We start from the raw sequence: 16,085 nt of genomic DNA, 5'->3' as shown, positions 1-16,085 counted from the left end.
TTTATTTATTAGGAAGTGTTACTATAAGTGTTCCATGAAATAAAGTAATTTTTGTGCACGTTGACTGCGAAAGTTTGAGCTGTTCAGAGTCGAACGGCACAGGTAAATATTTCCACAGGCTTTGTGGCTCGTAATCAAAGTTGCATTTGAAGCTCATGCAAAATTTTACAGACAACTTTTTTCCAGGCAAGTGGGCCGTGAATTTTATCCCTGTGTACAGCAACGGCAGTGTTTAGACCGTCGAGGCCATGCTGAGCGCTTGCTATAAAAACGCGGCTTGTGGTAATGTCAAATGCCTGTACTTGTCAGCCAAAGAAAGCAGCCTGAAATTATAGAGATTATAGATAATGACATCATTACTTTAGAGACAGGTACGCAATAAGTGTGCAATCAACTTGTTGGTCGCTATGAAGTATGTTCTGTCCTGAAGCTTGGAAAACGTACGCAAGTCTGTAAAGATCTGAATTCCCTGCAGTGCATCATTTCTGCTGTAATCTGTCCTGTGACTAAAGCTGCTCTGACTAAACCTGATTATCGATCCAATTCCAAAGCTCTTCCCACGCAGCAGCAGTTAGTGATTCGCCAACGCCTTGGCAGTCGTATAGCTGGGTACGATGACCGGCCATGTTCGTATTGACTCAATGACCAGTTGCGAATCGTTTTTCGCGTGAACACCTTCCATACGAGTTCGGAAGTTCTAGCTTAGACAACGTTCCAAGATAATGTACGGCTACAGACCTGCAGTGTGCTGTGTTTGTGTCTATGGCCGACTCGTCGGCAGTCGCCGAAACTTGAGCGCCCTCGTCCTAGTTTACGCTCCAGAGCGCTGGTTGCTACTTATTCTAAAGCGCGAAATATCAGCGGTAGTCGTGGAAATCAGAAGCAGTCGTCGACTCAAGTTTGGAAAAAATGTGACAGTCACTCCTAAACACTCACAGCCCGTATAAAAATCGCACCCCCGGCCTCCACATGAAGAGACTCTCACGTTACTGCACTAAAAAATCTCGGAACCTAGAGTAAACACAAAGCCGTGCTAGCCAAGTGCATTATCAGCTCTGAATAAGCGGGACTAAAGTGAATGATCACGAAGTGTTAGGTTTTCGATTGTTTTTTCCTTACTACCCACTTCTGTGTCTCTCCTCCGCACCCCACACTTTCTTTATTTACTTTTTATTTCTGAAAAGACGTTCCTGAGTGTACAGAAAAAGAAATTATTTTCGTGAGCACCACGGAGAAGAATACTGTTTAATGCAGTAGTATTTCAGGCATTCGATGCTCAGTCTTTCGCCTATTGCACTAAGAGTATCTCTATTCTCTTGACGTGACAAAATCTTCTCTCTCTACTGCGCTTTCCTGAGCGCTAGTAACTATCACATTCTTTGTGTGTTCACGTGAAGAATGGTTGACTCCGCTAATGGTTGTTGATAAAGTTCTAGCGCACACTCATCGAAAGATGGCATAAATATATGTGCTCTGATGTTATACTCTCTTAAAGTCTACGAACTAAAGCTGTCGTAGAGAGCACCAAATAGCGCACCCTAAAACGCGCCTCAGCTCACCTTCAGCGCCTTAACGACAGTTTGTCACAGAAGTGATCACTAACAGTTAAAAAGGGCACAGCGTGAACTCATACTGCTGTTACGCTGGGCTGATAAAATAAAAAGAAAAGACGCAGTGCAATCATGTCCGAGCACGGGAGCTAGTCATTGTACGGTGGCAGGGGCACGTAAGCGTACTTGGACCCCGTGGGGTAGTAGTACGCGTAGTAGCGCTTTTGGTAGCGCTTCCCGTAGTTGTGGTACGGGCTCAGCTTCGTCTTGTGGTGGCTGCTGCCGGATCCGACGTGGTCTTCGTAGGCGAAATAGTGCGGTGGAGGGAACGGGTAGCGCCTTGCGGGAAGCGAGTAGTAGCCCCTGCGTGGATACAGCGGCGGAGGCCTCCTCCAAGGGGGGTAGCCCTGATAGCCCTTCCGCCGGTGGTGGCAGCGCGGGCCGTGGCAGGGCCTGCGCAGGTACGACTCGATCTTGTCGGCAATGTAGCTGGACGGGAAGTCCGGGTAGCGGGGCGGGTAGCGGCTCGGCCTGAAGGGCCCCAGGGGTCCGCCGGCGTGCCAGGGCCTCGTGCGGGGACCCGGGAAGCCGAGGTCGTAGTTGGCGCGGTACGTGGCGCCGGTCAGGCTGTCGGTGGGCACGATGGCGGGAGAGAAAGGCTCTCGAGCTGCCGAGGTGGGGCTTCCGAATCCCGGCGACACCACGACGCTCGTAGAGACGGTGGCCTCGCGTTTGCCCCCAGGTCGTCCTGGCTCCGCCGGGAAGCGAACCACATCGGCGGTGAGTAACTCCGGGTTGCGCATGGTCCACGCGGCCACGCCTCCGCCGTGCGTCGCAAGGACAAAGGCACCGCATACCCAGGCCTGCGCAGGGAAAAAGAACGAATGCGGAAAGAGGGGTGGTGTAAAGTAGCTTCAGGGATAAAGAACTATGGTGACGCACGATAACGAAAACAGGTTGTATGCAGTCGGAGCCGAAAAAGCAAATGTCAATAAAGCATGTGACTTGGGTTCTGACAGCTGTGGTCTCAACGTTCACCCATAATGGTCCTCGGCGAGTTTGTTTCACACCGACGCACGCATGAGCTGCACCGACTTTGCGTGCGTGTGGAACTGCCGTTCTTTTCACTTCCTTCCCTCAGAGCATGGTTCAGGTGTCCGCCCAAGGTCAGACAGTTATCGTGCCTTTGGTCAAATGTTTAGGGGAATCCCCCAAGGTGGAGTAGATTTGTAATAAGGGAGTAATTACTCATTGACACCCACCCAAGCGCAGCCTTACGGCTACAAAGGAAAGCTATACAGCTTTCTCAGAAACTTTGCAGTTAAAGAAAAATTCGTCCTGGTCCGGGGTTCGAACCCGGGACCACCGCTTCACCGGAGCAGTCGCTCTACCAATTGAGCTAACCGGGACGGGAAGCTTATGGTAGGGCGAGAGCGAATTGATCAATAACTCGAAGTGGGAACAGTGTTGGTCAAATGTTTAGGGGAATCCCCGAAGGTGGAGTAATTACTCCCTTATCGTGCCTTTCTTCGTATCCTCCTCCTCCGCCGCGGAGGTAGGGTTGTAGAGCCGGTATTAACGACAATAGGTTGCAAAAGAACGGCCGGCGTATAATGACAACTGAAGTGTTTCACAAATTTGGGGGACTCCGATGGGGAGTGCGAAGGAGCAAAGAAAATGGGAGATAAGTGCTGCAGTGCATGCCTGTCGAAACCAACCTCAACCCCTTTTGGTTAATGTCCCCGTCTTTCTCTCTTTCTCGCTCGAAACTATTTCGCGTCTGATAGATAACACCGTAAATCAATTTTTCGCTAGGAAGAGGCTTGGTGGCATACCTCAATATATGCAGTAAAGAAATGGAGCGAACTGAATGATCACTGAAACCCTAACAGATGATGAAACCAGGTAACGAACCAAATGGCAGATCGAAGGTTGCAGTAAAAAACTTAATTTAACATGCCGGAAAGTTAATTCCCGCGTGTTCCACTCATCTTTCCCCTGCAGCTGTAAACAAGCTTTACCTTGCAACACGAGTCATCCTTCTCAACTTCATGAATGCCGTCCAAGTTTTCATGCTGAAATGCCTTTCCCGAGCTTACAGTTCTTATAATATTTCTTTTTCTCTAATACTGTCCCCATGTTCGGTGCAGCTTTGGATCCGCGCAGAGTTTGATTTTGACCAAAGCAACAAGCGGCTGCTTCGAAATGACTCCTTCGTCAACACAGTGCCGCGAGGCGAGCGGGCTTCTCGTTGACAGTAAAGCGACGCAGGAAGGACGCTCCGCATCCTCGGTCGTGTGAAAAGTGAGGCTGTGACGCTCGCCATCGGGCCTCCGCGGGCGCCCAAATGGGCCGCGCACCCCGGAACGAGGCGCCGTAAGGCGCGTGGCGCACGTCGCATTTATGCTCTGCCGCGTCGCTACAGGCGCTGCTCCTTTAGGACGGCGCGGCCCAGCGCACGCCACCTAAGAGCACGCGCGCCAATGGAGGCCGCCAGCGGAGCAACAAAAGGCGCCGCGCGCTGAGAGGGAGCGGCGCTGCCGAGACGGCGTTTGGGAATGAATGGGTCGCGGATGGGAGCCACGGTTACGACCGCGCCCGGCGCTTTTCGTCTCGTATAATGCGTGGCTCGCCGGACGGATCGCGGAGGCTGCGGCTCCAACTAGTGACTGCATCCGGCGCTGTCGCCAGACTGCGCGAGGTATGTGAGTGATGGATGGCGTCTCGAGGGACAGCCATCCGTCGCTCGTGCTGATGCCACCCGTGGCTACTTCGGGGGTGGACTGCGCCATTTCGCCGAAGCGGGACGGATCTGGTGGGCGGTACCGTTGTGACGACGCGGTAATCGGCAGCTCAAAATATTGCCCGAGGCAGAGTGAAAGGGGTGCCTAGCCAGGCGGGCTGTCAAGGCTTGTTTGTCCCGCATTCTGGAGCTCAATGGATCACGTTGAGGCGTGAAAAAAAAGGGGGAGGACGGGGGTGGGGGGGGGGGGGGGGAGAAGTATTCGGCACACGCCACGCACTATGCGTCTACCAAGACCCGCTCGAGATGCCGTCTCTTCATGCAAATGACGCTAACTGAGTGCCATTATATATACACTGTGTCCACTAGTCGCAAAAACATTTCTTCCTCAACCCTTTTTAACAGTCATAACCAACCAGCACGTCTCTTGCACCTTTCATGCTGCGTGCGCCAGCAGCAGACATATTAGCGAGCTCGCCGACCTTGCTTAAATAGGCAGTACAGTATCTTCGCACTCTATGGCCGTCAGTTGAAAGCGAATGCAACAGAAAACGCGGTGGCGAGAAGGGCCTGACAACGCCAAATCAGTTGTGGTCCCGTGCATTTACAAAAAGCGCCACAATCTCAAAAGGGTTGGCAACAAGTACGGCGTTCTTATGGTCTTCTCTACATCATGTAAATTGGCCAAGACGTGCGCCAAGGTTTGCAGTCATGGCCCTGCGACTTCCGGCTGTGGAAAGAAACACGCGAAGCCTTACGTCCAGTGCGCCACAGGTGTGGTCTACGAGATCCCCCTTTCATGTTGCGCGGTATATGTCGGACAAACTGGGCGTTGTTTCAACGAACGTGTCAGGGAACACGAAATATCGATACGAAACGCATTGGACTCGTTCCAGAATGTATACCAACCCACTGCCGCTCTTTTCAGAGATGATAACGGTAAAAACTGAGACCTGACTTGAGGAAATCAAAATTCTAACGACAAGTAAGGATAAATTAGCACGTGAACTATCCGAAGCATTTTTTATCAAGGAGAGAGGCGACACTTGCATCAGCACCACTTCAGTCTCCCTGCGATCAAGCGAAATCGGATTTTTAAAGAACAGGTGATAAAATGCTTTCAAGCCTCCTTAATACATCGTGCTTTTTTTTTTTAAGGCCCTAAGTGTGCACATGCGCTCACTGCCTTCCTTCTAAATAAATGTACGAGTGTGTGTTTCAATAAACTTAGTTGGAGTCTTTCTGTGTGCTCGTCTGAAATAAGTAGCGCTCACTTTCTCTTCTAGAAACAATGCAAAACCAACTATAGCCCCTTAACGTGTTTTATTGTTCGAAATTTTCCTGCCTCCGCGTCTTTTGCGCTGGTTAAGATGCCTCAGATGTCTGCTGCAGAAATCCGAGACACCCTTCACCGAGTCGTCCAAAAAGGCTGAGCACAATTCCACGGCTGCCGGCCCACTGTTGTGTCGCCGACAGTATACTATAAGCGGTATACTGGCTATAAGTATACTTCTATAAGTATATAAGTTGCAAGCACAAGTATGCTGGTTATAAGCAGTATGCAACGTGGTTATAACTACGGTGTAGAACGCGCACTCCGAAAGACGGCAAGCCCGCTGACCTCCTGCCATCTATGTAAAACAGGTGCCACAAAGAAACTTAAAGGGACACCGGGGACAAATGGAAGTTCTCCTGCATCGAGATATTGCCGCGTTCTAATGACAAAAAGGCTACTTCCACCGAAAACGGAGCTTTTATAAGCTAAAAAAGGTCAGAAAATGAAATACAGGTGTCACCACTCACGGTAGTTTTCGCGAGCAAACTAGATGACGTCGAGGTAGTTTTTAATGCGTTAGCATTAGGACTGCCATCCCTTCAACGACAGATGTCTGAAGCTTCAGCCAGTTGGGTGGTGCATTAAATTTCAAAAGGAGAGGAGATGAACAGTAATTCTCGATTCTCGGTGGACAGCTCAACCGCGCTGTGAGGGTAGAGATGACGGAGGTTATGAAAATCTGTTTTGAGGAAAGAAAAGCCGCAGTGACTGTCTCACTTCACGGTGGACACGCCAACCGCGCCGTGGAGGTGAGAAAAGTGGAGAGGGTGGTGGAGCTTTAATGCGCTAGCATTAATGGGGTCATCACGGGCAAAACCTGATGTCGTTGGCAGTTTGAAAACTCGGTGTAAGAGAGTGAAAAGCTCAGGACCAAAACCGATGAGGAAAACTGATGGCTACTGGACGTCCGATTTTAACCATTGAACAATACACAAATAAACGAATTGTAACATCGAAACTTTAATTGTCGTTGGTATAACGTAGTTCAGTTCGTGAAAAAAAAAATCGGTCACGTCGCGCAGTCGGAATCGCCAAGCCAACGCAATACCCGTCCGCATCGATCCCATTGATCGTCTCTGAATTTTTCCTCGCATATCCTCGGGGATAGGCTGCACAACCATTCACTTCCGAACGGCGATCACAGCGTCGTTTCAATCATGATGTCTAAAGCTAGAAGAGAATGGCGAGGAAAAAAATATATTCCGTTCTTAAACGCAATGCTCTCTGCATTAACTTCTTTTGCAGCGGGAGAAACCTCAGTGTAGTCAGAAAGAGCCGTGTAGTCGATTTTTACTAACAACAAAAATTGGATGTAGTTGACCACCGTGTCCCTTTAGCATGTTTTACTGCACATCAGGGGCGTAGTCAAAAGGGGGGGGGGGGGGGGGGGGCTTATGGGGCTTCAGCCCCCCCCCCCCCCCCCCCCCCCCCCGAAATTTTTTCAAACTATCACCGACCGCATCATGGCCCAAGTACATATCGCGACTTCTGCTATCATAGCTTTGTTGTTGCCTGGACCGTCTGTCTTTCCATGTGTAAAGTTTACTATCTGTGATTGCGCAAGATGTTTATTTGCCTTGTTTGACGCATTATATGAACTGACTTTTGCTTAGACACGTAGATGTAATGGAGGCATAGGGGTATTTAAATATTTTGTTGCGATGTTTTGTGTATACATACAGGGATTTTGTTTCCAACCACATTTTTTTTTGTCTTTTGTCAAGTTGTTCAGTCAGGCATGCTGCCGGTCTAGTTAGTTTAGCATCTTGAAATTTGGAATAAAAACTCCTTGCCACAAATAACTTCACTATTGCTTCGTCTTTTTTGACCTTGCGAAATTATTTGCGCCACGGCGGTTTTATTCAAAATTTCAAGTTGTCAAGCTGTAGCTTCGCAATTCTAACATTCCTTTATATCTTCGCACTTCTAATGCATATTTTGCAGAACTCCTCGTTTGTTCATGTGCTCGCTGTTGCGACCGAAAATTTCGATGCAATTACTCGCAATACATGACCGGTGACAGCTGCTGCTGCGCAGTACACTGGAACGAAGGACAGCGTCATTGAGATTTTTCACTGGCCGTCGCATATGTACAAAAATGTAAAGGTTATTGAACGACAAAGATTCATTAAAATACTTGTCCTCCACTTGCTCATTTCATTGCCTTCACGTTTTTCATATCAGTGGCATGCACTGCTTTGTTGGTTTCGGACTGATATAGTTGTACACTTCGTGTGATATTTTCTTTACTTAGCAAATACGCAAAAAACATGGAAGCATTGGTATCAGCTAAGTCTGCCACGATTTTTAAGACATACGAATGTACATTCTTTTATTTAAAAAAATACATATTTCACTTGTCAAGACAGCGAGTACCTTTATCTAATACACAACGTCATTGTCAATCGGAATGCAGTTATTATTCTTGCGTTTGATCACTCCGCAAATTCTATAAGGAGGCCGCGCTGCAACATGAGCCCCCCCCCCCCCCCCCCCCCCCCCCCCCCCCGAACAAAATTTCTGGCTACGCCACTGCTGCACATCAAATAAAGCCAGCGGGATGCATGAAGTTTTATAAGCTCACTTTTACACGCTCATATTAACGTCTCTACAGCTGTTAATAAAGATAGGGGTTCCCCATTTTCCCCGTTTCCATTTTCCCAGTTCGTCCAGAAAATCTGGTGCCGGCATTCTCGGCGTTGCCCAGAGAGCAACCTAGGGGGCAGGTGGGCCACCCGGGTCACGTGACCTTGGGCTCCATCGCTTAAGCTCTGCACCACTGCGCCAAGAGTGGCATGAGGACTCCCGGGAATCTATGAATGTAAACGAGAGAACGACCTTCTGCGTATGGGGGAATTCACCTGTTACGCTATCGCGTTGTACAATTAAGGCCGAGCTTAAGCGCCCCCTCCAATCTTGAAGCCGTTTTACTCTACCGCCTAAGGTTTGCAGCGGCCTTCTCGAGCTCCTGCTCTTTACTCGACACTCGAACGTCTGTGGGCCCAGAATCGGGCACATGCCCTGCTGTTCTCGTTTCAACAACCACCCATCTCATCTGGGTCGTCGCAGGTCCATTAAGCGCCAAGCAAAGCTCCAAATAAAGGACAGAGTGAGAGAGAGAAGGAGGGCAAAATTGCTCCTCTTTTTATATATGTTTTCAAATGCCCGAGGTAAAGTAAGCCACGGAGACTGCCCTGAAGCTTATTAGCTATCACTGCAACTTTGACTGGTGCACTGTTGTCGTTTGGCGCTGCCGCTAATATAGCTTAGCATTGTTTGACTTATTTCGTCAATTCTATTAGCGTACACAGTTATAAAGGTATGATTGCTCTGCGGTGAGAGCACAGCAACGCGTAGTACTACGCTCCGTACATCTGACGGTGCTCCATCAGCTGCCTGACAACGCGGCAAGTTACATAACGGCGCGATTACAGCCGTGCTTTGTGATGTCAGGGAAACAGTTTCCATCCCAATTTCCTGCACCGCTGTGCCCTATTTCCGTTCTTGATATTAACTTCGCTGTCTTTATTATTTGCTTGGTAACAGAAAGAGATGTGTGCAATACTGTGGACGTCAGCTGGCGGGTTTTACACCGCTTTCGTCAGCCACTGAACTGGCAAATCCGGCAGCGTGAGGGCCGTTGCAAGCGCGTTTCAGCGTGGCTCACGGATGCTTGGACTGCGAAACCGTCTCGTTATCACTGTACGATGCGCGACGATCTTCCGTGCTTCAACGTTCCGGCATGAGACCAAACATTGTAAGCTATATACCGTAATTTCCGGTATAGAGTCCGCGGACTATGCATGTGTAAATATTGAATTTTCGTGCCTTGAGGACTATCTAAGTGGTATTTTATATTCTTTAAAGGTTCTTATTTGAAAGGCTATGAAAGAGACGTCAGCCTGGTTTCTGCACGTCGATTGCACAGCAAGGCGGACACTATGTAAATGGTACAGCTCATAAATTAGACGAATAATGAACAAAAATTAACTATAATCGTTTTTCGTTTTGTTATTTCAGGGAGATTGTAATGCGAAATTGAAGGCCGCCAACAGCAAAGCTGAGCACAGTTTTTAGATTTCCCCAATCGGCAATGGGGTTCAAAATACCCAACGTCAAAAGTACGTATTTGAAAACTCTTTCTGTTGGCTTTTTCACATTGCATATTTATAAAATTGCGTCGCTCTCAATTTTTATAGCATCAAATCCAGATTCCGCTTGAGTATTTGATGATGTAGTAGCAGTTAACATGATTTCGTGTCGCTATCACGCGCAGCGAAGTCATTTTATAAATATACAATGCGCGAAAGCCCAATCAACGAGCTTCAACATCTTTCGAAGCACACTGCCGATAAAGAATATTTGAAACCTTCTATGTTCACTGCCTTTAATTTTGCAGCATTATATCGTCACTTAAAACTCAGAAATTAAAAGTTGTTTGCTTAATTTTAGTTAGTCATTTGTCTAATCGTTGCTCTATCGCGCACATAATGTCCGCCTTGCTGTAGATCCAACTGCATTTATCGTACCGATGCACCTCTCGCAAGTTTTAAAATAAATGCAAATGTTTCAAACATAACCCTGTATAAGTATGGACGATGCAGTATTTTTTTTTAATATCGAAGGATGTGGCAACAAATTTCCAATGCATATTTTATTGCGAGGTTTTGTGATACATGCGCTGTACGTGCATATAGATTTTTATGCTCCTGTTGCAAACCTTGCTCCGGGGGTCTGTGTGCCGGGTTCAAACAATCTAGTAAAGCAAATTTTTCTTTAGGAAAAATTTAGCCCTGCGGACTATATACCGAAAATTAGGGTACTTCATGTGGTATATAATGTGTTAAAGAAAGAATATGTTCAGAATTATATGCTTTTGTTTTTCTGGTGAAGAATGAATCTGCTTAAACAAAAAGAGCATATAGTACAGCAAATAGTCAGAGTTCGATATTTCTGCCTGACAGTTATGAACATAAGTAAATAGTTGCTCTGCAATGAACATATCTTCCTGCGATATTTGCTGTTGGAAGGTTCTTATAGGATAGGGATTTTTATATTGTTCGGCGTGTTCATTACCAAGCGAGCCGGCGCTGCGGTGGCTCAGGGGCTACTGCATGCTGCGGTGGTTCAGGTACTATGGCGAACCCGCGACCACGCGCCACTGAGCACGAAGTAGAGGGCTCAAACCCAGTCTCGACGGCTTGGCTTCGATGGGGACGGAAATACCAAAACCTTGTGTTCTGAGATTTCGGTGCACGTGAAAGAACACCACGTGGTCGAAACTAATCCCCAGCACTACCCCACGGAGTACGCTCCCCTCGGCTTCGACACGTAAAAATGGACTGACTGATTTCCTTAATATACATCATACAAGAGAACCGTACCCGAAATCAAGTTTAATTTAAGCTGCCTCACGAGGCGTAATAGTTTCTCAAAATTTCTGAACAGATAAAGGCCTTTCCTACACTGCCGTGCGAGCGGTAGTCCAGCCATTCTATCTTGTTCAGAGAACATAAAAGGGTCAACGCATATAGAACCAAACGGCGGGCATTACTGCCCAAAACGTGCGGCCAACGCCGTAGTGGCCATGGTCGCTTTACTTTCAGCCACTCAACGTTAAGGACGAGCCATAGGTGAAACCTAATAAGTGATCGATTCTTGTAGCACTTCATCATCCTCCGAGTTTCCGTCACTTAGGTAGGAAACTGCCGGCGGCAGCCAAGTAAATCGGTCTTTCGAGCGCGACTAACGTGCCTCCTTCGGCAAAAGGCGCACAGTGCCCGGAGCTGCCGCACGTTATTCCCACTACTGGGCAATTTTCGCCCTTCCCGCTCATCACGGTGCAGTGCCGCGGCGGCAGGAAAAGCCGCAGCACCGCATCAACTCAGGAGAACGCCCGAAGCACACTTCAAGTGCGGCCGCTGGAGCGCCGACCAGTCCTGCTCTCTGTCCGGGCCTGTTTTATCCTTGGCCACGTCGTCTTCATCTTCTTTCCCCCTTTTGTCATTGCTCGCTCTCGAGCCACTTGAGACGACAGGTCCTGCGGCCGTTCTAATGGCGCATTGAGTAAAAGGAAAGGAAAAATCATGGGCGCGCACTGCTCTACAGAGAAAATGCCTTGAAGGGCGACAGCATTGCGAGATATTATGGGACTATGTGCCTTATACCCCCGTTACATGGGCGTTTTCAACGGCAGTTCAGTTAACCCTCAGTTGAGTATTTCAACTGTCGTTGAACTCAACTGGATTCGCTTGCTGTTACACGAGAACTTCGTGTTCAGTTCATTTAGTACACTAACCACGTGACGTCGCATCTAGAGCGAAGTTAAAGAGAAACAGCGTATTCATTTTTTTGTGTGTGTAGTAAATGATCGTCTTGTGCATATTCTTTCCTATAGTGACAAATTTTGTGACTTTTTTTTTGCTTTTGGGCAAAAATTTGCGTGACGATGTCGGTTCGTATCCAAGACTATCCGATGTGGGTCGGTTCGCTCGTTGTCGCCGTTTTTTTGTTTTCTCACTTCGACCGCTGGACGCACGCGTTATGTCTACCTGTGTTTATGCGTCTCTAGTTTTACTTGGAGTGTTTTCTTAGTTTGCTGCTTTGCTCATGCCGCAGTACACTGAGCCAAGACAATCCACTACGGGAATTTTTTTTTTATCCATTGGACGACATCTTGTCAATTGGCCGTTCAACTGGGACCCCCGATCTCAGTCGAACTCAACTGCCGTTGAGATTTGAACGGCAGTTAGCGCTGCCGTGTAACACTTGCTAACTGGCGTTCAGTTCAACTGACGGTCAACTGAACTGCCGTTGAAAACGCCCGTGTAACAGGGGTATTAGGTTTCAACTGGAAGCGATGTGGGGAGAAGTTTCCGTCCTACTACAGCGAAGCAAGCGTATCTGGCGTTCATTTCCCGGCGTTTTTTTTTTTAGTTCCTAGGCCCCACCGCGTAGACAAGGCTCCCAGATGTGCATTTACGAGCATGTTGTCGCGTATATACAGCAGCATTGAAATCTAAATGAGATGAACCAAGGAGCCACAGTTTTTCCTTTCGTTGTTACGAAGAAAACACAGCTACCGTGCAGGTCCACGATTCTTGTGCAAAAATTTTGAATATTGCAGACTGGCAGGTGCCTAAATGGAAAGCTAGGGGAACAAAAGCGTAATGTGGCACAGCCAAGAAACGGTCACCTGCCAGAGCGCTGGCATGAGTTTCCCTGTAAAACGTGCAAGACTTTGTTCAGCGAGTGCAAAGTTGAAGCCAAGAGCAAAGACGGTTACTTTCGTGAGGTAATAGAAGCCCGTATGATTCGCGAGAACGCAAGAAATTGCGTTCTTGGGTGGAAGTGGCTCGGGCACAAAGAAGCACACAAATCGCGCACTGAGGAGCAACTGACATGGCGACAGTTACTTGCATACGAAAAAGTCTCAAATTGCGTCGCCATCAGTGAATGCAATGGCAAATCCAGACCACAGACATTTCCGCGGATAATCTACGTTGTACAAAACATCGCAGAAAAGAACGTGCACCGAAATTCCTGCGGAATTGCAAGAAGTTCGGTACGCTTCCCTCCTGTAGCATAACTGACAAGGTACCAAGCTATTAGTAACGACGAAAATGGACAAACAGATATAATGACTCCTTGACGCTTGTTGGAACTTTCCGTCCCTTGCTAAATCAAGGGCGTTATTCGCGCCAGCTCGTTGCTGAGGTGAAAAAAAAAATGAAAGGTGCGGTGACATGTGCCTCGATAATTATTATTTTCTAGTTTTCACACAACAGTATGACCCTTCCTAGTAGTTTAGGAACTAATTACCTTCGCGCACTTCGGCTAATCAGTGAATTAGCAGAGCCGAAGCGCTGGCGCTGAGCTTACTGCACTGATGTTCATAAGTAGTAGCGCATATCAACACCATAGAGATGCCTAAGTTTTTTGCGGCAGTAAATTGAGCTGGACATGTAAACTGGGTGCCCTTTACGATTCATTGGAAAATAATGACGGTTTAGCCGCGCAGTAGAGTAGTACGGCCATAGAACTGAGGGTTTAGCCCAGCTAATAAAGGAATACTTTTTTAACTAGCAACATTTTCCTACTGCCACATCATAATCAGATTTGTAGCGCAATTCACTCAGGTTTGAGGGAGTAGGCAGAAGGAAATATTCATGCTGCCCGATGCCCGATACATATCACAATGGTGCCTCAGCACAATGCTTGCAATGATTGAAAAGTACTTAAATCGCCTTTAAAAATGTAAAGGTCATCGCACTGAGCAAGAGCACTGCTCTTCGTTGGGCTAACAGCATCTTGAACCCTGACCTCGTAGACAGCTTAGCGGAGCTGCAGACCGCTGTTCACGTTAAGTCCTCAAACAAAGAATATCGGAGCACACTTTGAAGGTGCACTTTTCGATGTTGCTCAGGGTCTATTCGATGAAAAAAAAAAATCACAACAGGCGCTCACCAGAAGCCAGCTCCGGTCCGAGGTCCGACGGCATCCCATGTCGCAAGCTACCTGCCCGAGGACCGCTCTGCAATTAGCGAGAGTCGCGCCTGGTGTCGCTCTTCAAAGGGGGCGGTCCGCGAGCCCAGAGAGCTCAGATTTCTGTTCGCGGCATATCCTCGCGCGGCTTCCGACACCCCGAGACGCGGAAGCCGATAGTCGCGGCCGCAACTTGTACTGGGCCACAAAAGGGCGCCGCTGTTGTCTAGATAGCCGCGTCCCGCGCGTCACTTTGCGCCCTCCCGGGGGCCGCGGCGCACTTTATAATCTCGGCCACCGAGGAGGGCCGGCGAAGAATGGAGTCACGGTCCAGGGGAAATCCGGATCCCCCCTCGGAACGCGTGCCAAGTGCAAGGCCCCGCACCGTGCCGTCCGCGAGGAAAGCGACGCCGTGCGATAACCGGGTCGTCCCGTTCTGGTGCGGCGGCCGCGATGGCCCAGCGCGGCGGCGTGCTGAGCGCAGCAGAGCCTGCAGAATGGCGTGCCATCGGGGCCCATTCGTGACGCCCCGGGATGCGTGCGCGGGGGCGTCGTCGGCACCGCCGCCGCCAAGCGTGCCGCCGCATTTCAGGTCCGCGCGCGCGGCGCTCTCCCGACGCGGGGAGGAGCGTCGACCCTGAATAAAGTTTGCCCGCTCGAGCCGAAGCGGCATCGAAATACAATCCGCCCGACCGGCGCACTCTTCTTCTTCGCGTGCCCCTGCGGAGCGGAATGGCGGAAAAACTGTGCGGTCATCGTGTTGCCGGCGCACGCCGGGGCGTCGGGGGAGACGCGGTGCGCTGCTCTGGCCGAGTGCCCGTTATGTTGCGCGCTTTTGCACCCTTTTGACGCTAAACGCATTCAACGCCTGAACCGAATGTATGCAGGTTTCGCCCGCGGTATTCCCCAAAGTCGCTACGAGTCGGCTTTGGCAAAGTGTTCCGTTTCTTCTTTCCTGGCCTGCTTTTAGTTATCTCCCCTAACACTTACAAAACAATAGAGAAATCAAGATTATCGGTCGAAGAGGAGCCCTAATGGTACCTTGGGGTCGCTTTCTTGGCATTCCTTCAGCCCATGTCATGTTTCAAAGCTGTGTGATTGATTAATTCTTTATTAAAAAAAAAGGGGGGGGGGGGGATATCTGCCAGGGAGATCAGCACTCAGTGAAGGCCAGAACCTGGCTCCACGGCGATCAGGGGCGCCGCTTTTCGTTCTGATACTGGGACAGAACTAAATCGAAGGCCGCTGCAGACCCACTTGGGAGCAGAGCCCCGCACAAATGACACGCCCGCGTGAAAAGCGGCTACTACCCTCAGCAGCCGTGGTAACATTGTTGGCGGCGTGTCAACTGAAACTACGATATCTCAAGACGGGCGACAGCAGATCTGTGCTATAAGCGAACTCAACGGTGATGGGGCATGCCTCATACTTAAAATAATGCGCATACTTTGCTATTCGCAAACGAATACGGCTTTATTGTAATCCACTACTTCAAGCCCGCAGTGGACACTTCTATGTCATGTATGTGGAGAGTCACTGCTCGACCGTGGTGCATATTTTCCGATCCCAAACCTGGGCGGCAAATTATGGAATGCTTAGCACAGCACACCTCCCACCAATATTTGTCATGGAACATTTCTCGGCTTCATTAATTTCCTCAAGAAAATGGTCACTGTATTGTGTCTCAGCGGATCCCAGGACATTCCGGGCTGCACGGAAATGAGCGCGTTGGCGCAGAAGCAAAGAGCGCCCTCAGCAATGGCGTACGGACATTAGTGCCGTTTTCTGAACCGGTCGCCATACGCCTGCTTTCCAGTTTTGTGAGCAGCGCCACAGCGAGACACGGTTCAACCAGCAACTCGACTTGCACGTCTTCGTAGGCTGTATTTGACTATGACCTTTACTATTCTGTGCGGCAATCAGCGTAACTGGACAAGCCTCCCCACATAAACTGCTACTGGACCTCGCTTTG

General features: G+C 49.0%; 2 protein-coding genes across 2 annotated transcripts in view; one reads left to right on the top strand and one right to left on the bottom strand.

Moving 5' to 3' along the window:
- Positions 1 to 16,085, top strand: part of LOC149353172 (QRFP-like peptide receptor) — a 577,596-nt gene that overhangs the window by 486,905 nt on the left and 74,606 nt on the right. The gene's annotated exons all lie outside the window — the stretch shown is intronic.
- Positions 103 to 14,349, bottom strand: LOC149353173 (uncharacterized). The gene is made up of 2 exons (XM_089577296.1): positions 14,096 to 14,349; positions 103 to 2,413 (listed from the first exon to the last, which is right to left on the bottom strand). The coding sequence occupies exons 1-2, from the start codon at positions 14,132 to 14,134 to the stop codon at positions 1,700 to 1,702; spliced, it is 753 nt and encodes a 250-aa protein (XP_089433422.1). The 5' UTR covers positions 14,135 to 14,349; the 3' UTR covers positions 103 to 1,699.

Source organism: Amblyomma mixtum, chromosome 3, assembly GCF_055824585.1.
Source record: "Amblyomma mixtum isolate Tamu chromosome 3, ASM5582458v1, whole genome shotgun sequence".
Lineage (NCBI taxonomy): Eukaryota > Metazoa > Arthropoda > Arachnida > Ixodida > Ixodidae > Amblyomma > Amblyomma mixtum.
The sequence above is the reverse complement of the archived record's forward strand: the minus strand, read 5'-3'. Positions and strand labels throughout refer to the sequence as shown.

Coding starts and splice junctions, on each gene's coding strand:
- LOC149353173 (XM_089577296.1), bottom strand. CDS start 14,134: ATGGGATGCCGTCGGACCTCGGACCGGAGCTGGCTTCTG. Junction 2,414..14,095: donor CGGACCGGAGCTGGCTTCTG/GTGAGCGCCTGT, acceptor TTCCCTGCGCAG/GCCTGGGTATGCGGTGCCTT.